The 23,996-nt window shown below is 37.5% G+C and overlaps 1 protein-coding gene across 1 annotated transcript in view; it reads left to right on the forward strand.

Annotated features, from left to right (window-relative positions):
- Positions 1–4,487: 4,487 nt before the first annotated feature.
- ITGA10 (integrin subunit alpha 10) overlaps positions 4,488–23,996 on the forward strand; it is a 203,538-nt gene continuing 184,029 nt past the window's right edge. Inside the window, 1 exon segment of the mRNA XM_053704493.1 lies at positions 4,488–4,639. Within this exon segment, the coding sequence (XP_053560468.1) occupies positions 4,588–4,639 (52 nt within the window). The 5' untranslated portion in view covers positions 4,488–4,587.

A 23,996-nucleotide genomic window follows, 5' to 3' on the forward strand; every position in this document is an offset into this window, starting at 1 on the left:
AATAATTATCTCACTCCCACCTAGGGTTGCCACCTCGGCCATGTTTTCCTGGACACTTATGAGTTACACATGCTGCAGGGTAAGCAGGGAGGAACATGTATTGTGCTGTTCATCAGCACTAATCATGTGATGACCAAAAGTATAATACATGTTCCTCCCTGCACACCCTGCAGCATGTGTAACTCATAAGTGTCCGGGAAAACATGACCGAGGTGGTAACAGAGTCCCACCTCACACCATTTAGAGAAGACACACATTGCTCTGTACTGCTGTCAATTTGTACTTCTGAATGACAGGGATAGGGTAATATATTTACTTATTCAGACTCCAACATAACTTAGAAATTTAATAATGAAAAATACATACTTTAAAAATATTAAGAGAGAGATTTTTAAAAAGATGTTTATCATCCCTTCACCATATAAAAATATCATAAAATCACTCATTTAGTTCGGTACTACCATTCAAATTAAGGGTTTCATGCCCATATAACAGCCAAGTGATTGTCATGGTAATAATGATCATCTGGCAGCAACCACTAACCTTATTTTATGTTGTTATTAAAGGGATACTGAACCCAAAACATTTTTTTTTCGTGATTCAGATAGAGCATGCAACTTTAAGCAACTTTCTAATGTACTCCTATTATCACATTTTCTTCATTCTCTTGGTATCTTTATTTGAAAAGCAAGAATGTAAGTTTAGATGCCGGCCCATTGTTGGTGAACAACCTGGGTTGTTCTTGCTGATTGGTGGAAAAATTAACCCACCAATAAACAAGTGCTGTCCTCCAGAGGTCTGAACCAAAAGTTGTCTGGCTCCTTAGCTTAGATGCATTCTTTTTCAAATAAAGATAGCAAGAGCACGAAGAAAAATTGATAATAGGAGTAAATTAGAAAGTTGCTTAAAATTGCATGCTCAATCTGAATCACAAAAGAAAAAAATTGGGTTCAGTGTCCCTTTAAGGTATTTCTAAAAACTAAAGTTATTTTCTATAAATGCTTAAAGGGGCAGGCAAGTCAAAATGAAACTTTCATGATTCATAAAGAGCTTGTAATTTTAAACAACTTACAATGTACCTAAATTATCAAATGTGCTTGTTCTATTTGTAACCTTTGTTGAAAAGCATACCTAGGTAGGCTAAGGAGCAGCAATGTGCTACTGTGAGCTAGCTGCTGATTCGTGACTGCAGGTATTAACTGAAGGCAAGTTTTGTGTTCAGAGAACTAGATTCACTAACAGAGTTACAAGCTGCCATGTTATTCTATGCAATCTTTCACATAAACTTTGTCAGCTTTCTATATTTGAATGTAAATGAGTTCCATAGAATATCATAGGAATGGTGGTTTGGTTACTAATAAATCTAGCTATGCTATTCTGTAGCACACACAGATATTCCAGTACCACATACAGATATGTTAGTATGTGAAATATGCAGACGCCTCTCTGTAAATAATGCAGGTTATGCCAGTTTGTAGCAAATGCAAATAAACCAGTGTGCAACGCATCCTGAGAGGTCAGTAACGCATGCTGATATGAAAGCTATTCTCCAACAAATGCAGATATAGCACATACTGAGATGCCTGTTTGAAAAGCGCTGATGTCCAACCACTTCACCTGGGGAGCACCCTGCAATATTTTGGGGTAAAAAGTTAACTTTAGAAATATTATATTTAAATATATTTATATATTGCGCTTACACATACATCCTTTATTATAGCTATATGCAAAAGTGTCAATATCTATCTGAAAACATGGTGCAATGCGTTAAATGTGTTATTGTACAAATGCAGAGACACCTATTGTATAGCCTCAGAATATACTCACTGCTGTGGTGTATTTAGGATTGTGCTGTCTTAGGTTTTGGAAAATTTGCCCCCCAATTCCCAACATCGCTTATATTTCCCTCATATATTTCCTACAACTGGAGATCAAAGACACAGAGGTATCACACACCCTCACTAGAAAAGCAGGGATCATTCATTTGTAATAAAATGTAATAAAACATTTTGGGCCAGATTACAAGTAGAGCAGTAATTTGCGCTTCCATTCAAGCATTAAAACCGCAATAAATATTTATTTTTTTTGCTCAGAGATTCACGCTTGTATTACAAGTTGAAAGTAAACAGTTTGTGCTTTTGCGTTCGTAGCGTCGCTTTGAGAAGTCGCAAAAAAAATTGCATTTCCTCATTGGGGTCAATTTATTAATGTGCGAGCGGACATGATACAATGTAGCGTATCATGTCTGCTGCACATCAATAAATGCCAACAGCATTTATCATTGCACCAGCAGTTCTTGTGAAATGCTTGTGCAATGCCGCTCCCTGCAGATTCGCGGCCAATCGGCCGCTAGCAGGGGGTGTCAATGAACCCGATCGTATTCGATCTGGTTGATTTCTGTCCCTCACCTCAGAGCTGCTTCATAACTTCTGTTTTCAGAGCTTGATAAATTAACCCCATAGACTTCAATGGAGCTGAAAAAGATGAAGAAAAAAATAAACCCATGAGTCAGGCTAACACGATCACCGTTATTAAGAAGCGCAACTTAAAAAGATATTATTGCATATTTCACAATTAAATGTTCTGCATATATATAATATATATAATATGTACTATTTTTAAAGAGATATTTAAATATATATTTGATAGATTTTTGCACAAATATATATTTGTGTGTATATATATATATATATATATACACACACACAAAATTAATATTGCATAAATATGATTTTACCTGTTTTCAGCTACTTGGCTCCAAAGCACGTATATATGTGTGTACATATGTATTTATGTGTTTATATGTGTATATATGTCTGTAAATACATAGATACACATATAAAAACACAAATACATATGTACACAAATATAAATATATATATATATATATATATACACACATACATTTTTAGACATGTATATGTATGTATCTATATGTTAAAGCCCTTTCCAGCGATTATTTTCCAACACCTGAGACCTCATATCTTTGAGCCCTTATAACTTTATTTTTTTTAAATTATTTTTTATTAGACAGTGTTATTACGAGTGAAACTGTACTTTTGAATGTATTTTTGATGTGTTTTGTGACACAGTTTTGTAGAGCGTGACAGTTTGCCAGAGCTCTGAGGTTGTGGTAATCATTCTAGGGTAAATCACGTTTGCGTTCCCGCATTCATATTTAATTTCAATTTGTAATACGAGCAGAATTTAACTTGTGTGAAAACTCAATATAGCTTGCGTGCAACGATAGTGCACCACTCGTAATCTAGGTCTTTATGAGCATAGAGGGAAGGCACCATGTGGAAGAACTACCCCTCAAAATGTGCTAACCCCCTAAATCCTACTCTATTTGGTACAGACCTAGTTGCCCTAAGTCAAAAAATGCCTTGTGACCAACTGCCAAAAGATGAATACTGTTTGTATAAGAGCAATTGATTTCATGATTTCACACAGTGGCCCCAGGACCTAAGGTTGGACAAAATTAATATAACACATACTGAGATGTTACTAATACTTTGACACAGATACTCTAGAAATGAACACATATTGTTGACCCAATATAAATGGCAATCTACAACATATGCAGATACGTCAGTAAACTGATTTGTCACATTGTATTTCATAATCAAAAGTCAGTAACCCACGTAAGTAATGTCATCCTCACTAACATAGGCTGTCATTGTGTATCCTGTGCAGATGTGTCAGTAACACATGCAGACAGAAACTAGATCAGTCTGTAACAAGTAGATTAGTGTCAGACAGTAACACGTATATGTCACTCTCTAACAGAGGCTGATAATGACAGCAATACAAACGTTAGTGATCATAAAGAAATGCCAGTTAATGACTCCATATCCATATGACGTGTAAAGGGAGCAGTATGTGAACCACAGCTTAGGAAAGCATGTCTTAGCTTCCTACTGGCTGAGTGTATAGACTCTGCAGCTCCTCCAAGGATTGTAGAGAGAAACTGTATTTGAATAAGTGAAACTAAAGAAAGCAAAAGAAATATAAATCCTTAAAACAACAAGAGGCTCTAGATGGAATTAGCAAATCTACTATAAGAGTATTAGCACATATACTGGTGATTGTATCTTCACTAAACGTCATGTAAAACAGCCCATTGTCAGTGCAGATGTTTGCAATTGAACCCACGCACATCTGTATGGATACTGTTACATTTTATGTAGATTTTATAGAAAGCCCCAAGTCTTAAAACACATAAAATATGACCACAGATCAGGTTAGTTTCCCTCTTCCTTCTGCTGAAATAATCCCATAAAAATGACAGCTGTATTCAAATGCTTTAATCTAAAGCATAACTGAAATTCTTGTACCATCTCTGCCGGAAGGCTGATCCCTGCATGTATCCTGGCACTGGCCAGGCTCTGACATCCTGTAGCAGTTTTGCCATGTTGGCCAAGAAAAACCAGGAGTATTTTTAGTGGCCAATGAAAAACATCTCTCAGGCACAAGGAGGAGAGAGACTGAGGACAGAGCACGCTTTGAGTTTGTGGGCACTGCACACCCAGCCCCATCCCAAACCTTTGGCTCTTGGGAGAACTTGTTACTCAGTCAGTTAAGACTATGGAGCCACACAGAATCCTGCTTGTTTTGCTCATTCCCCTCCTTGCACAAGGTAAGATGTATTTATCCTCTCGTCTCTCTTGATTTTTTTTTTTAAATTTACTGTCAAACTGGCAACTGGCTTGTCTGGCAATATAAGGGTTACTCTTGTTAATTCAAGTAGAAAAATGAACTAATACTATACATTTTCTTTATTTCTCATATTTAAATAATCAGCTTCTTTTAGTTGAATATACCTTTCACAGATGCTTATGTATATTATTTATCTTACTTTTGCAGTAGATGCTGGGTTTTGTGGTGTACCACACATTGTTATGTATTTGTATAGTCTTGTTTAGCTCAGGTGATATTGTGTAATGATCACATTTTCTCTAGAAGAACAGTTATAGTATTAACAGCAATTATAATGATGCAAGATTAATATATAATAAATCAAAGATTATGAGATTATGGTTTGTGCAAGACTCAGAATAAGTTGTTTGAATAACACAGGATGTAGGATGAATGTCCCCTTGGTTAACACAGAATTTTAGTGTGACATACAGTACAGTATATTAATATAAATAGTTTAATTTAGCTAGTTGTGATGTGGGGGGGGGGGGGCGGCGGTTTAGAAGTTAATAGGTTTAGTTAGTGTTGGCGATGTGGGTGTACAGCGGTTTAGGGGTTATTAGCTTTTTTTAGTGTTTTAGTTTGTGTTGGCGATGTCGGGGAACGCCGGTTTAGAGGTTAATAGGTTTAGTTAGTGTTGGCGATGTGGGGGTACGGTGGTTTAGGGGTTAATAGGTTTAGTTAGTGTTGGTGATGTAGGGGGCAGCGGTTTAGGGGTTAATAGCTTTATTTAGTGTCGGCGATGTTGGTGAGTGGCGGTTTAGAGGTTAATAGGTTTATTTAGTTTCGGCGATGTGGGGAGGCGGCGGTTTATGGGGTTAATAGCTTTAGTTGCAGTATAGCTGAGCCACAAGGACATTAGTGTTATAGATACAATTAACATAAGAGAAGAAATAAAAGATTATTTTGGCATAACACAAGTTTATCCAGCCTAAGGGCTTGGGGGCACAGTGCTGTCATCCAATGCATCTTAAAGGGACAGTATACACCAATTTTCATTTAACTGCATGTAATAGACACTACTATAAAGAATAATATGCACAGATATTGATATAAAAATCCAGTGTAAAATCTTTTAAAAAACTTACTTTGAAGCTCCTAATTTAACACTGTTAATGAAATAAGCCTGGGACACTCACTGAAAGGGGTTGATAGCAGAACCTCCTCCCTCCCCTGCATATGAAAAGACCCATTATACAAACAGAAGCAGTCTGAAGTCTGTATACATCAGTATACTCCAAAAAGTTTGGGGCTTAGTTAGGAGTCTGAAAATCAGCACAATGTTATTTAAAAATAAGCAAAACTATACATTTTTACAGAAACACTCCCAATGGATCAGCTACAAAACATTTATTCAAAGAAAAATCTAGTGTATAATGTCCCTTTAAAAAGGGACAGTTTACCCAGAAATGTTCTCCCCTTTAATTTGTTCCCAATAATCCATTTTACCTGTATTGTATTAAATTATTTACAAATAGCCCCTTTACCCTTATTTCGGAATTTAAAATAGCTGATAAAGGCTTTATTGTGGGTGTTTGCACGAGTTAGGTTGATCGCTTGTATTACAAGTTGAAAGTAAACGCGATTGCTTGAGTACAATTCAAGTTAAAGCTCGTCAGGTTAGCGCGTCCTCAGAGCTCTGGTTAACTGTTTCGTGAAACAAAAAAGTGTCACAAAACACCTCAAAAATACATTGCAAAGTGCACTTACACTCATAACACCATCTAATATAAAATGTTTAAAAAAAAATATTGCACAAAAAAGTTATAAAGGCTCAAAGATATGAGGTCTCATTCGTTAGAAGAAAAAAGCACGTAATTCATATATTTTGCACCAAAATACCATCAGATATATAGAGAATTATGTATTTATAAATAAATAGAACATATTCTTGTATGTAAAGAACATTGGAATGTGTAATATTCATATTTTCATGTCGGGTTAGCGCATATAAGAAAAATGCGATCGGGTTTGGGCGCGAGTAGGGTATTAGGTTTTTTTCAGCTGTTTTGCTCCCTTGAATTCTATGGGGCAATACGTGAAAGCGCACGCGATATTCTAAGTTTGTCGTGTAGCGCTTGTTGGGTTAGCGCACGAGCGAAAACAGTTTACTTTCTACTCATAATACGAGCACAATCCAACAAGCTCAAAAAGCTTACTTCTAGTGCAGTTAAAGTTTGAGGGGGAGCGCTAATTAGCGCTCCACTTTTAATCTGGTCCTTAGTGTGTGGTATCCCCACCTATACTGAACGGCTCTATACTTAAGTATAGGCTACTGATAAGCTATGTAAACACAGCATCAATAGAAATTACACTCCCAGTGGGGTGTAGAAGAGATAAGTAATAAAATGTTGTTCTCTCTACGATGATCAAAAGCTTGCCAGCATGGAGAGAAACCACACAACATCTTTGGGATTTTTTTTAGACTATATATTGTAAAATAGGAGTCTCTTCTTCACATACAGAACTCAGCATAGTGAGATAAATATCTCTCAAAGATAAAATTTTAGTTTTTAAAAAAAAAATTAAGGACCTCACTGTACTGACGAGACGTCTTAGATCATTTTGTCTGAGTGGAGAGCTTTAGATCATCAGGTCCTAAGTATTGGGCTTTGATTTACAGATATAAGATAAGGATGAAAGTGTGTGTACACAAAGGGATACAATAAAGAGATCTGACTTCACCTGCAAGTGTAACCCATTTTAAATAGGTTGTGGTTTCAAAGCACTAAACCAGCTATTAAATATTTACACAAATAAACCTGAAAATGCAAATTATCATACATGTTATACTATTCTGCTGGTATAACAAGTCATTAGAAATATATTAAAGGGACATGAAACCCAAAAAATGTCATTCATAATTCAGATAGAGAATACAATTTTAAACAACTTTCTACTTTACTTCTATTTTCTCATTTGTTTCATTCTCTTGGTATCATTTATTGAAGGAGCAGCAATGCACTAATGGTTTCTAACTGAACACATGGGTGAGCCAATCACAATCGATATATATATATATGCAGCCACAAATCAAAAGCTAGAACCTAGGTTCTCTGCTTCTCCTGAACTTGCCTAGATAAATCTTTCAGCAAAGGATAACAAGAGAAGGAAGTAAAATAAATAATCTAAGTAAATTGGAAAGTTGTTTACAATTGTATTCTCTATCTGAATCATGGAAGCAACATTTTGGGTTTCATGTCCCTTTAAGGTAAAAACAATTTTATAGTGTACTGTACCTTTAACTTGTGGAAATAGAGAATACAGAGCATTACAGGGTATTATGTATATCTGTCTGTTTTCATTTGTCCAGTAGTATCATATAAGTTCATTTGCTAATTTATTAATCAGGGAACATTCTTAAAGGGATAGTCTAGTCAAAATTAAACTTTCATGATTCAGATAGAGCATTCAATTTTAAGCAACTTTCTAATTTACTCCTATTAACAAAATTTCTTCATTCTCTTGGTATCTTTATATGAAAGAGTAGGCATGTAAGCTTAGAAGCCTGCCCATTTTTTGTTCAGCACACTGGGTAGCACTTGCTGATTGGTGGCTATATTTAGAAAGTTGCTTAAAATGTAATGCTCTATCTGAATCCTGAAAGTTTAATTGTGACTAGACTATCACTTTAACCTATTTTGCTGTGAATTTTCCTAAATATACCTGTATATACTGTATCTATACCTATATAGAATCATGTGTGTGTAAGTGTATGTATATATATATGTATAGATATATATTGTACCAAAATACCATCAGCAAGCGCTACCCAGGGTGCTGAACCAATAATGGACAGGCTCCTAAGCTTACATTCCTGCTTTTTCAAATAAAGATTCCAAGAGAATGAAGAAGAGTAATAGGAGTACATTTGAAAGTTGCTTAAAATTGCAAGCTCTATATGAATCATGAAAGAAAACATTTGGGTTTCATATCCCTTTTTAGGGACAGTCTAGTTCAAAATAAACTTTCATGATTCAGATACAACTTTCCAATTTACTTTTATCATCAATTTTGCTTTGTTCTCTTGGTATTCTTAGTTGAAAGATAAACCTAGGAGGTTCATATGCTAATTTCTTAGCCCTTGAAGGCCGCCTCTTATCTGAATGCATTGTGACATTTTTTCACAACTAGAGGGTGTTAGTTAATGTATGCCATTTAGATAACATTGTGCTCACATCCATGGAGTTACCTAGGAGTAAGCACTGATTGGTTAAAATGCAAGTCTGTCAAAAGAACTGAAATAAGAGGGCAGTCTGCAGAGGCTTAGATACAAGGTAATCACAGAGGTAAAAAGTATATTAATATAACCGTGTTGGTTATGCAAAACTGGGGAATGGGTAATAAAGGAATTATCTATCTTTTTAAACAATAAAAATTCTGGTGTTTGCTGTCCCTTTAAATATGCCTTTTGTGACATCTATCATACTTCCCAATATATATATATATATATATATATATATATATATATATATATATATATATATATATATTTCAATCTAGGACTAGGAAGCTTCTTGAGAGTCACAGTGGACCAGGATAGCTGAGAAGGAGTCATTGTAGTCCAGAGATATAAATGGGCAGTCCAGTCGGGGCTAAGGTTGAGCTTTGTTCTTTGGTTATAACAGGTGTATATAGTAAATGTTATTTATTAACAACTAGGGGCCCGATACGATATGCAGCGTTGCCCGCAAGAGCCGTCAACGCCAAATTTTGCGCAGGTTTGGTATCCTATATACGGCGTAACCTAGAAGTTACGCGCGTATATTTCTGCCTTCGGCCGTAGTTTTTTGGCCCATAGGCAGGTATACCAAACCAGCAGTGTTTGGTATCCAATATACAGCGTAAGGACTTACGTGGCGAAAATTGAGAAATCTTACTCCATTTTCACCTCGCCACAAAATTCAGGCGTAGTAAGCCTTACGCTGAGTATTGGAGCCCCGTAACTCCCTAAACTGGCTGCAAAATAAAACCTAACACCTAACGCATGCACAATGTCTATCTACCTGTCAACCGCGATCCCCCTAATAAAGTGTTTAACCCCTAAACCGCCGCTCCCGGACCCCGCCGCCACCTACATTAAATGTCTAACCCCCTAATGTGATCCTCCTACACCGCCGCGACCTACATTAAAATTATTAACCCCTAATGTAATCCCCCTACACCGCTGCCATCTATATTAATATTATTACCCCCTAATGTGAGCCCTCTACCCCGCCGCCACCTATTTTAACTATATTACCCCCTAATCTAATCCCCCTACACCGCCGCCACCTATATTAAAATGATTAACCCCTAATCTAATCCCCCTACACCGCCGCCACCTATATTAAATGTATTAACCCCTAACCTAATCCCCCTACACTGCCGCCACCTATAATAAATGTATTACCCCCTAAAATACTAAAATGTCCCTACCCTAAACTAAATTACAAATAGCCCTGAAAAGGGCTTTTTGCGTGGCATTGCCCCAAAGTAACCAGTTCTATTACCAGCCCTTAAAAGGGCCTTTTGCGGGGCATTGCCCCAAAGTAACCAGCTCTACCTGTAATCTGACCTCCCTACACCGCCGCCACCTATATTAAATATATTAACCCCTAATCTAATCCCCCTACACCGCCGCCACCTATATTAAATATATTAATCCCTAATCTGACCCCCCTACACCGCCGCCACCTATATTAACTATATTAACACTAATTATATTAGGGTTAATATAGTTAATATAGTTATTATATTATATATATTATTAATATAGTTAATAATTAATATAGTTATTATATTATATATATTAACTATATTAACCCTATCTAACCCTAACACCCCTAACTTAATTATTATTGCAATAAATCTAAATAATATTAATCTTATTATCTAAAATATTCCTATTTAAAACTAAATACTTATTATTATTATCGGTTATTTGTAGAGTGCCAACAGATTCCGCAGCGATATATGTAGAGATATATATTGTACCAAAATACCATCAGCAAGCGCTACCCAGGGTTTACCTATAAAATAAACCTTAAGATAGCTACAATATAATTAATAATTACATTGTAGCTATTTTAGGGTTTATATTTATTTTACAGGTAACTTGGTATTTATTTTAACTAGGTACAATATCTATTAAATAGTTAATAACTATTTAATAGCTACCTAGTTAAAATAATTACCAATTTACCTGTAAAATAAATCCTAACCTACGTTACAAATACACCTACACTATCAATAAATTAATTAAATAAACTACAATTATCTAAACTAAAATATAATTAAATACACTAAACTAAATTACAAAAAAAAACAAAAACACTAAATTACAAAAAATAAAAAAAGATTACAAGAATTTTAAGCTAATTACACCTAATCTAAGCCCCCTAATAAAATAACAAAGCCCCCCAAAATAAAAAAATGTCCCTACCCTAAACTAAATTACAAAAAGTAATCAGCTCTTTTACCTGTGAAAAAAAAGAACACCCCCCCATTACAACCCACCGCCCACACACCCCTACTCTAAAACCCACCCTATCCCCCCTTAAAAAAACCTAAGTCTAACCCACAAGTGCTCCTTACCTGTCCTGAAGACCGGCGGAGAAGGTCCTGTTCCAGGCGGAGAAGTCTTCTTCCAGGCGGCGACCTCTTCTTCTTCCAGGAACCAGCCGGCGCAGAGCGGATTTGTTGAAGACCGATGACCGCGGAGCTGAAGACCATCCTCTCTGGAACTGAAGACTGGCGATGCAGGAACTGAAGATCGGCGATGCTGGAACTGAAGACCGGAGCCATGGAGCGTGGAGGATCCTCTTCATACGATCGCCGCTGTACACTGAATCGGAATTCAAGGTACGCGATTAAAATGGCGTCCCTTGAATTCCTATTGGCTGATTTGAGCCTTCAAATTCAAATCAGCCAATCGGATGAAAGCTACTTTAATTCTATTGGCTGATTTGAATAGCCAATAGAATAAGAGCTACTGTAATTCTATTGGCTGATTAGAATAGCGGTGGTGTAGGGGGATTAGATTTAGGGGTTAATACATTTAGGTTAGGTTGCGGCGGTGTAGGGGGATTAGATTAGGGGTTAATACATTTAATATAGGTGGCGGCGGTGTAGGGGGATTAGATTACAGGTAAAAGAGCTGATTACTTTGGGACAATGCCCCGCAAAAGGCCCTTTTAAGGGCTGGTAATAGAGCTGGTTACTTTGGGGCAATGCCCCGCAAAAGGCCCTTTTAAGGGCTGGTAATAGAGCTGGTTACTTTGGGACAATGCCCTGCAAAAGGCCCTTTTCAGGGCTATTTGTAATTTAGTTAGGGACATTTTAGTATTTTAGGGGGTAATACATTTATTATAGGTGGCGGCGGTGTAGGGGGATTAGATTAGGGGTTAATCATTTTAATATAGGTGGCGGCAGTTTAGGGGGATTAGATTAGGGGTTAATACATTTAATATAGGTGGCGGCGGTGTAGGGGGATCATATTAGGGGGTAATAGTTAGGGACATTTTAGTATTTTAGGGGGTAATACATTTATTATAGGTGGCGGCGGTGTAGGGGGATTAGATTAGGGGTTAATCATTTTAATATAGGTGGCGGCAGTTTAGGGGGATTAGATTAGGGGTTAATACATTTAATATAGGTGGCGGCGGTGTAGGGGGATCATATTAGGGGGTAATATAGTTAATGTAGGTGGCAGCGGGGTAGGGGGCTCACATTAGGGGGTTAGATATATAATATAGGTGGCGGCGGTGTAGGGGGCTCACATTAGGGGGTAATACAGTTAATATAGGTGGCGGCGGGGTCCGGGAGCGGCGGTTTAGGGGTTAATACATTTATTGTTAGGAGTGAGAGGGGGGATTGCGGATAGAGGGGTATACGTGTCGGGCTATGTTTGGGAGGCGTGTTAGACAGTTACGGGAGATTTTATATTTTAGTCAGTTTTTGTAGGCGGCGGCAGTTTCTAAAGTGCCATAAGTCACTGCCGAAATTTGTACTTACGCAGATTTCTGGACATCACTAGTTTGTCAGACTTACGGCACTTTAGCATCTGACGGCGCCGTATATGGGATAGCTCGAGTTGCGAGCTGAAGCTACAGGCGGTGCAGGTTTCCACGCTTGCGCCGAAACCTGCGCCGTATATCGGATCGCGCCCCTGTGGTGTAATTTTATAATAAATATTGATGCTCTTTAAGGTCATTTCTGTGGTCTGAGACTTTTTAAGCAAATACTACAACGATTCGTTATGTTCAAAGACAGAAAAAGAACACAAGCTAAAAGATTTAGTTGCTTGACCTCAAGATATGTAAATACCCAAATCAGTTCTGGTGTCATATCTTCTGCAATTTATACTATAATCGTGTTTATAACGTGTCTGTCGCCAGTTGCGCACGCATCCTCAAAGGAATGTTAGCAGCGCAAGGCAGCCAAAAGAATGTTGGCTGCGTGTGCAGCCAAAAGAAATCACCTGGATGCAGCATTCTGAAAATTTCACTACCTTGTCATTTTCGGACTCCACCGGGAGGCAGCAAAGGCAAATGGAGCATTAAAAAAAAAAAAAAAAAAAAAAAACTAACTGCCCACAATAAGTATTTTTAAAAAAAAACTTCCCGTCTGCAATAAGTATTAATAAAAACCTAACTGCCCGCAATAAGTATTAAGAAAAAAACAAAACAAACTACCTAATAAAATGATTAACCCCTAAATACGCCAACCCCAACATCGCAAACTACCTAATACATCTATTACCCTCTAAACCACCATTAATCCACATCGCAATTAACACAATAAATCTATTAACCCCTAAACCGCCAAACCCCACAACGAGAATAACTCATCACTAAGTCCCCTAACCTAACACCCCCTAAATTAACTCTATTACATAAAATAAAATAATCCTAAATAACAATTAAAATAAAAAACCTAACATTACTTTAAAAATCAAGAAAACTAAGTTTAAACTAATCTAAAATTACAGAAAATAAAAAAGTCTAACATTACACAAAATAAAAAAAGTCTAGCATTACACAAAATAATAAACCACATTATCCAAAATAAAAAAATTAAACCTATGAAAATGAAAAAGCCCCCTCAAAATAAAAACACCCCCTAATCTAAGAATAAACTACCAATAACCCTTAAAAGTGCTTTTTGTAGGGCATTGCCCTAAAGAAATCAGCTCTTTTACATTAAAAATAAATCATGTCCCCCCTAACAGTAAAAACCCCCACCCACCAAACCCCCCAAAATAAAAAAACTAACACTAAAAAAAACTAAACTAACCATTGCCCCTAAAGGGGCATTTGTATGGGCATTGCCCTTAAAAGGGCATTCAGCTCTTTTACAGCGCCGAAATTCCTAATCTTAAAATTTTTTTTTTTTTTTTAAAAAAACCCTTAACACTAAGCCCCAAATAGGTACTCACGGTTCCTGAAGTCCGGCGGGTCCATCATCTTCTATCTTCATCCACAGCGAGGGTGTCGCGAAGTGGAGGTGTTTAGCGGTCTTCCCAGATGTGGTGATCCTCGGTGGCGTGGAGGCTCCTCTTCATGCGATCGTCTGCCGCATACTGAAGATTGAATGCAAGGTACCCCATATTTATTGGGGTATCTTGCATTCCTATTGGCTGATATTTTAAAATCAGCCAATAGGATGAGAGCTTATGAAATCTTATTCTCTGATTTGAACAGCCAATAAGATTTCAGTAGCTCTAATCCTATTGGCCGATTTCAAAATTTCAGCCAATAGGAATGCAAGGTACCCCACATTGATTGCGGTACCTTGCATTCAATCTTCAGTCTACGACGGACATCGAATGAAGTAGAGCCTCCATGCCGCCAAGGAACGCCGCCGTTGAGGACCGCCGCTGAGGATCCAGGCATACCTCCGCTCCACGCCGCCTTCACTCCGGATGAAGATAGAAGATGATGGATCCATCTGGAAGAAGACCTTCTCCGCCGGACTTTAGGAACAGTGGGTTACCTATTTGGGGCTTAGGTTTAGGCTTTTTTATTTTAATTTTTTTGGCGGGGGGGTTTCGATTAGGGTTTTTTTGGGCTTGAAAAAGAGCTGATTGTCCTTTTAAGGGCAGTAAAAGAGCTGAATGCCCTTAAAAGGCAATGCCCATACAAATGCCCCTTTAGGGGCAATGGGTAGTTTAGTTTTTTATTTTGGGGGGTTTGATGGGTGGGTTTACTGTTAGAGGGTATTTAGTATTTTTTAGAGGTAAAAGCTGTTTAACTTAGGGCAATGCCCTACAAAAGGCAATTTTAAGGGCTATTGGTAGTTTAGTATTAGATTAAGGGGTGTTTTTATTTTGGGGGGATTTTTTAATTTTTTAGGGGTATTAGTATAGGTTTACATTTTTTATTTTGGATACCTTTGTTTATTATTTTCTGTAATTTTAGTTGTTTTTTTTTACTTTAGCTTGGGGGGTTGTAGTTTTTAAACATAGACTGCCCTCTGGACAGGCTTATCGCCTAGTGTTAATATAAATATATTTCTTTGTGTTCACAAACTGGATTGCGTGTTATGGGTTTATTAAATGCGATTCCTTGTACTCACCTGATAAGTCCATTCTTACATAAAAAGATCAAATGTTTCCATGAATAGCTACAAGCAAATATTACACAATTTCATGTGTCTTCAGGTCAATTAGATAGAATTTTCACTGATGTTCTAGTATTATCCTCAGCTGGTGGCTGTATGCAAACAACTTTATCGTATAAGTGACTCCTAGAATTATTTATTCACCTCTGGCTCTTCTGTGAGATGACTGAAAGATTCTGTAGATAGATAGATAGATAGATAGATAGATAGATAGGACAGACAGACAGATCTATCTTATAGCTATAGGCATATTTTTTTCCTTGCCTGTTAGAGAATCTTATCTTCTTGGTGGCTTGCTTGTGGGATTAATTGATTCTTTGCTTAATTTTTCTAGCACACTTATCTGCATCATGGTGTTTACAATTATTATTACTGACTGTTTTTTTTGTTTGTTTAAATAGTTTTTTATTGAGGTTAGAAAGTTGCAGTCACCATCATAATTTGCCACCATAAAACATCGGCAAAATCTTAGACAAGATGTTATAAACATTGATAACTTGTACATATATCACAGGTATGATATTATAAATTGATATGGTCGCGATAAATAGATATAAAACCTTGTAGTGCCTCTCAATGAATTATTTGGCATATAAAATAAAGCAAAACCTCACTTTTAACTTAAACTTAATAGTAACAATAATTCTCCCAATTCTCATGGAAGCCACTTTTGTGCTTCTTAACAGCTGTTGAAACATACATAGGGAGTAACCGTTTGAGTTGTACCTAGTATTAACGATACCCAACATCCCCATAATTTATATTATCAGCCACTCTTAGGCTACAGTAGATTAGGTAGGACTAAAAAGGGGAAAGCTAAAGAAAGTAAGGGAGATGACCACTTTTGGGTCTAGGTTCTATAATGATCTATTTTAACAGTTTTAATAATTGGGGAGCCAACCTATTTTATAATTTAGAAAATGGACAGTAATAGCTTTGCATATTGTAAAAGAGGAATACATGACTATGTAGGAACATCAAGAACAGGCAAACTAGTAAATGCCGTTTCAAAAAGTAGATAGTATGAGGGTTAGTGCATCCCTGCGTGTATAAATAACTATGAAGTCCCACGATAGAGGTGTAGGAAGGATGGGGGGATTCCATACTAGTTTAGGGATGGGCAGATACCATCTGAAAAGAGTGTAAGTGGTCAGTGTGGGGAATTAAGGTGTGCCATCTCGGCCATATATAGCACAATGCCCGAATAGGATAAATTAGAGTGACCTATTGACTCTATGTAGATCTCTACCCTCTATGGAGGGCCAACAGTATTCCAATATGTAAAAGGATATTGTTATGTTGCACAAAGATATACTGGGTCCGGTAGCACAGTATGTAGTTATACATGAGCCTACAGTAGCTAGGATTCCAGACTATGTGGGGAAGGTGGTGATTTGCCAATATGTGGTCAGATTCTTGATTAACAAAAAAAGACAAACTTCTGCAATATGCCTATAGGTATTAAGACTATTTTCCATGTGCTTACAATTTAGAGCATATGCCCTGGGACAGCTTCATCTTGTGAGAGTGTAGCTCAAATTAAACAATTAACCTAAACATATCAATGAAATAAACAGTAAACAGAACTAGAACAATAAGAAAAATAAGAATGGAAAACACAAATTAACAGCTCATATCACTTTCCACTCATGTGAAATAAGCGGAAGATCTTTAGAAGGACACAGTGTGACATGAATATATATTATAGCTATTTTTGAGTTATAAACTGTCCTCCAGAACATATCTGTTAGTTGTGATCTTTAATCTCATGTCTACAAGTCCCTAGGCTACAATAGGTGATTGTGAAAACGGCACTCTAGTTCAGCTGTGTCCACCTTGCAGCCTGAAAATCAGTCACGGTAAATGAAACATATTTATCCCACACCAAGTCGCCAGTCTAGGGGAACTTTCTCTGGGGAAGAACGATCTAAGTAGTAGGGTTGCCAGCCCCTTCCATAGGCCTCTATAGATCGACCTATTGTCACATACTTCCAAGTGTGAACGGAGCAAAGCTTGCAGCCAGTCTTAACATCAGCATTATCAGAATTTGGAAGTATGTAGCTTTTTCTATCTGCTCCAGTCCGGCTAAAATATCTTGGTGTGCCAGATCCAACATGGGCCTTCCTCATATGCTCATGTACACTCCCCGCTACCAAATGTGTGCCAAGAGGGGAATCCCTTGGCTCCTTGAAAACAAAGAGGTTCCCTGTGCTGATATCGTCCCTACTAGTGTCCCAGACTGCGGTCTGACTAGTATCCGGGTTAAGATCAATGTGTCCGGCCTAATTCAGCTTTGCATCCTTATCACTGCGGAGGGCAGTTCCTGTCTGTAGAGGGATCTTGGTATGGCGGGTAAGTCTCCATATCTTGGGGATCGCTGCTTCACATACTTGCCTAAGCTTGGTCTGAGACCCGAAGGTAATAGCTGGGGCCTGCTTGAGACTTGGTGTAAGGGAGGCATCCAATATGGCCACTGAATCCGTTCTTACCCTTGGTCACGCCACCAGTATCTCGCAGCACAAGAGGTTCAGCAGCCTGGAACTTATTACCGGTGGCTTGCTTTATACTCCGTTGGGGAACAGTGAGGTCAGCTTGTTCCTGCTCTGGTAAGGCATACTTTTTGGTAAAGCATCTGCTGATCAGCCGGGGGAGCTTTGCAAAATGATCTTCCAGCAGCTTTGTCAGAGTTACTTCGAGATTCTGCACCTCCATGTTTGTAACGGGGCCTCTTTTGTTTCAGTGAGATTATCTTATTAGACTCCCACTTTGGAAGTAGGCTCCGCCCCCCATTTACTGACTGTTCTTTAATTTATCTTCCTTAGCTATATAATAAGTAACATATGCAGGGTGTTGCTGCAATGTTAACTGTTAGTTATTAGTTTTTTGCAATGTTATTCTATTTGGATCTCTTAATAAAAAAAAAAATGCTGGTATGCATTCATTGCCACAGAAAAAAAAAATTACTTTTTTATTTTAAACTTTTTAAAACTTTTTTTAACAGCTGAGAAAGATAGTACATCCAATCAGATGCCATTATGCCTGTCTATAAACATACATGTGATTCTGCTGCTCTGCCTTAGAGAGTGTGCGGCACCTCTAAAATACGTTGAATGTGCTCAGTAGTGTTACTTAACTAAATAATAATTCTTATAGAAAAATAGATGGACCGGAGTAAGAAACATCCAAAAGACCAGGTAATAGCACTCAAACCATCTTATAAATATTCACAGGGACAAGCCAGGTTAGTGCAACAAATTCTCTTTATATTACCATAAATATATAAAAGCAAACAAGCATAGATTCAAAAACATAGAGACAAACAAAACACATGGGGCCCTCACACAAAAGCATAACAAGCCAGCTTAGAGAGGATCATATGGTGCACCATAACAGTAAATGTCCAGCATAGATAACCATAGGCTGATAAGTAGTAACACATTGCACCCTCAACAAGGAGGGAAATGCCAAATGTAGTAACTCCGTTCTCAACATAGACCGGAAAGTGTCCACATGAGCACCATGGGTAAAAAGCAGGGGACTATCAGGCAGACAGCCAACTCCACCGGTCAGACCGCCGTCAGCACACAGCCAACTCCACCGGTCAGACCGCCGTCAGCACACAGCCAAATCCACTGGTCAGACCACCGTCAGCACACAGCCAACTCCACCGGTCAGACCACCGTCAGCACACAGCCAACTCCACCGGTCAGAACGCCGTCAGCACACAGCCAAATCCACTGGTCAGACCACTGTCAGCACACAGCCAACTCCACCGGTCAGACCGTCGTTAGCACACAGCCAACTCCACCGGTCAGACCACAGTCAGCACACAGCCAACTCCACCGGTCAGACCGCCGTCAGCACACAGCCAACTCCACCGGTCAGTGATGTAATACCTGCTCCTTCAGCGTGATCCTGGTGTCCCTAGGTAAACGGCTCACTCCACTTCAAAGTTCTAGGAGATACAGTACAGATGCTGTACACCTATGCGTCCTATTGCGCGTTTTACTCCTTCAGATTGCAGCCGGGAGCTTCTTCCAGGTGATGACGGTGGTCTGAAATCTGATCCTCTTATTGGCCCACAAGGCCATGTGACAATTTGTCATGTTTCCAGCTGGTATTTGCCTTAATACAATGTTCCTTTTGATTGCATGTGATAAAAAAAAGGATTTGACTGTAAGGCTGGTAGGGAATGTAGCTCACCTTTAAATAACGTAATCCCAAAAGGTTTTCAAAGTGTCTGTAGTATAAGGTGGCACAAAATTTGCTATTCCCAAATGTATTAATAGATACAATAAAATCAAATGCTTAGTCTACTATAAATGTAAAAATGGAATTATAAATAATGTATATTGTCATAAATACCAATGGTCTATATACTCCTATTAGTAAGAAGAAATACAATGATATCAGTATATATAAAACATTAATTTATTAAAATAATTGTTAAAAACATGTGATTGACAAAAGTTAAAAAACATTCATTATTATGTAAGAACTGGACACCGGTGTCGGCTAAAAGTGGATCTTTATGTGGTGTTATGGGCTTTAATGGAAATCACAGATTACCCACACGTTATACAGTACATATAAATGACAACATCATACGTGTATATGTGGCATATATATGTCAGCGGCAATTAATGGCAGCAATGTGTGAGCTGCTCCAAAATACGAGCAGCTATAGTGGCAACAATGTTTTTTACAAGTTATACAGTGTATATAAAAAACAACAACGTATAAGTGACATGTATATGTCGGCAGCAGTTAATAGCAGCAATGTGTGAGTAGTTCCAAAAACGAGCTGTTGCAATAGCAACAGTGTATGAGCAGCTATGGAAAGTGAGCTGCAGTCGTGTGTGGGCAGCTGTATTGTAATGGCAACACTGTTGCTAATGACCGCTAAAGATATGTGACTGTCGGTCTTTAGTGCAGGTCTTTAGTATCCCAGGGATTTATTATACAACTTTGATAATGTCTCCTATCAGTGGTTTAATGCAACAGATTATTCCGGTTTAGTTGCCCAGTAGTACCTGATAGTGTTCCGTGTGGATACACTAATGGATGATGAAACCAGGAGAGGGTCCCCAAATAATCCGAAGAGGACCTGGCTTGGTGTTTAAACAGATCGCTTTCTGTGTTTCTCCTCCACACTAGACTCTGTTTAACTGTTCCGGTCCCTGAAGATATAGCGGTCCTGCTATTTTGAGAGTCTCTGCTGTGTGATGATATTTTCCTCTTCTCCACGGTCTGTTAGTAACCGCTAGTAACAATGAGGTGGCGGTTCAGCTTTCCGGACCCCTATTAAAGCTGGGGTAATCTTAACTTTTTTCTTCACGGTCTGTTATTAACCGCTTGCTGTATTGAGGTAGCGGTCCGGCTTTACGTACCCCCTTTAGAGCTAAGGATGGACCTGAGAGTGTTCAATCAGCTCTGTATTTTACCGCTCACTTCTCCACACTTGGCTCTTTTCCTTCTCGATCGGTGTATCTGGTATCAACGCGTTTCGGCTAGACAGCCTTTCTCAAGATACCAGCTTCTTGGATCTCTGGCTATTTAAAGCCCATTCCTTACACATCATCTAATTGTTTAACACATTGGTTACTATGTTGTGTGGTTTCGGGCATTATACCTGTGTGATTATACATTGCTATATGCTTATAACAGGTGTATATAGAATTTCATGTTGTGTGATTTCGGACATTATACCTGTGTAATCGTACATTGCTATATACTTATAACAGGAGTATATAGAATTTCATAAGTATCGGTATATGATATAGATAAAATTGGCACATATATAACAGACTGTAAGCACTAAAGTAATCTATAGTATCGCATGTATATAGAACATCTTGAAAATTAGTTCTGCTTCTTGTTAGAGTAGTCTCTTTTCTAAGTTCCCCCCTGTTCCATCCATTTTAACCTGTCTTATTCCCCAGTATTTCATGTCTTTGGGGTTTATATAGTCTTGTGTTTTCTTTCTCTCTCTCTATACTCCTGATGTGTTCTCTTATTCTGTCTTTCAACTTTATACTGGTTTGTCCTAAATATTGGAAATTACATGAACACTGTAATAAGTATATGATATTGGTATCCGTGCATCTTATAGTATCATTTATTTTGACTTCCATATTTGTGGTAGTTGATCTTACTGTCTTTGTTTTAGTGCTAAATTTGCAGGATTTACAATCATGGCAAGGGTAGAAGCCTATCAGTTTTTCATTTTTAAGGTTCTGTTGGTTTTCTATATTTTTAGATCTAAATTCACTAGGTGCAAGAATATTCTTCAGGTTAGTTGCTTTTCTAAATATCATGTTGTTTCAGTCTCTGTCCTAATATAGGGTCAATTTGTTTATGTTGACTAGAGAATGTTGTTATGAAGGGGATGTTAAATGGATCTCTTTCATCTTTATCTACCATGGTGTTATCTTCTAGCAATGTTTCTCTAGCAGTCTCCCTTACTGTCTTGTTTATATCTGATAAGTTCTTTGGGTTGTACCCTTTTTCCACAAATCTATTTTGTAAAATCATGGATTGTTTATCGTAAACTGAAATTTGTGTGCAATTTCTCCTAATCCTGGAGAATTGGCCTTTAGGTACATTTCTCTTCCACTTTTCGTGGTGGCAACTCTTATAATCGATATAACTATTAGCATCCACTTTCTTGAAAAATGTCGTGGTTGTAATCTTATTGTATGTTATAGTGATCTCAATGTCTAAAAAATTGATTTTGTTTTTATTATATTCATGGGTGAATTTCAGTCCTAAATCGTTATTAAAATCTTCAATAAATTGTTCCAGGAGTTCTTGGTCTCCTTTCCAGACTATAAATATGTTGTCTATGAAACGTTTGTAGAGCACGAGATTCGCACCCCAGGGTGTGTTTGATATGAAATTCTCTTCAAATTGGCCTACAAATAAATTTGCATAGCTGGGTGCGAATCTCGTGCCCATGGCTGTTCCTCTCTTCTGTAAATAATAATTCCCATTAAATGAAAAATAGTTGTTTTTCAAAATAAATGCCATACAGTCCAAAATGAATTCCCTTTGTGGTTGTGACATGTCTTTATCTCTTTTTAGGAATGTGTTAGTAGCTTCCAGTCCTCTAGTATGTTCAATACATGTGTAAAGGGAGCTAGCGTCACATGTCGCTAGTATGTAATTGTCCTTCCATTCCAAATTTTGTATTATGTTTAAAAAGTGCTTTGTGTCTCTCAAATGTGATGGCATTGTTTTTACATATTTCTGAAGAAAATAGTCTGTGTATTGTGATAAATTGGAAGCTAATGAATCTATTCCCGAAATGATAGGTCGGCCTGGGGGGTTAGTGATATCTTTATGAATCTTGGGGAGAAAGTAAAAAACAGGTGTCCTAGGATGTTCTAGTAGAAGAAATTTGCTTTCTTGACTATTTAATATTCCCTTCTCTTTAGCAGTTAGTATCATTTTGTCCATACTTTTTTCCATATGGTCAATAGGGTTATTTGGTAGTTTTTTATATGTATCTTGATCTTGATCTCCCAATAGTCTATTAGCTTCGTTCAAATAATTAACAGTGTCCATAATTACAACCCCCCACCCTTGTCTGCCTGTTTAATCATGATACTTTTGTTCTCTTTTAGACCCTTTAACACTTGGTTCTCTTTTTTAGTTAGATTCCATTTGATATCTTTCTTATCATCCAATTTATCAAATATCTCTATGGCACTACCTTTATCTTGTGTCGGGAAGAACGAGGATTTTTGTTTAAAATTAGTATGGATATAAGTAGATGTGTTTATCATCGTATTATCTATAGGGTTTTTTTAAGAAATATTTTTTGAGAGCTAATCTCCTTATAAACTGGTTTACATTAATCACAGTTTCAAATTTATTGATTTTGCATGCAGGGGCAAAGGATAAACCCTTACTCAGGACAGATTTTTGTTCATAATTTACGACTAGTTTACTTAGATTGAATATTCTCTTAGGTTCTACTTTGATTTCTTTGTTGCTTTTTTTGGCTCCACCTCCCCTTCCTCTACTTCCTCTAACCTTCTTTTGCCCTTTGGAGGATCGTGGGTTTGATTCGGGCCTTCTTCTAAAAAATTAGTTCTGGAGGTGTGTGCTTTTGGTGTGGTTGTCGGTGTTCTATTACCCTCATTTTCATGAATCAGTGCATTAAATCTGTTATGAGTGTCTATATTTCTATTTTCCAATTGGTGACAATATTGATCATATCTATCTGATGTGTGCTGATCTTTATTTCTCGGTGAATGTGTCCTATTTCAGTCTCTATATAGATGTACTAACTTTAACTGATAACCACAAAGTTCTATATACATGCGATACTATAGGTTACTTTAGTGCTTACAGTCTGTTATATATGTGCCAATTTTATCTATATCATATACTGATACTTATGAAATTCTATATACTCCTGTTATAAGTATATAGCAATGTACGATTACACAGGTATAATGTCCGAAATCACACAACATGAAATTCTATATACACCTGTTGTAAGCATATAGCAATGTATAATCACACAGGTATAATGCCCGAAACCACACAACATAGTAACCAATGTGTTAAACAATTAGATGACGTGTAAGGAATGGGCTTTAAATAGCCAGAGATCCAAGAAGCTGGTATCTTGAGAAAGGCTGTCTAGCCGAAACGCGTTGATACCAGATACACCGATCGAGAAGGAA

Source organism: Bombina bombina, chromosome 1 (assembly GCF_027579735.1).
Source record: "Bombina bombina isolate aBomBom1 chromosome 1, aBomBom1.pri, whole genome shotgun sequence".
Taxonomy (NCBI): Eukaryota; Metazoa; Chordata; class Amphibia; order Anura; family Bombinatoridae; genus Bombina; species Bombina bombina.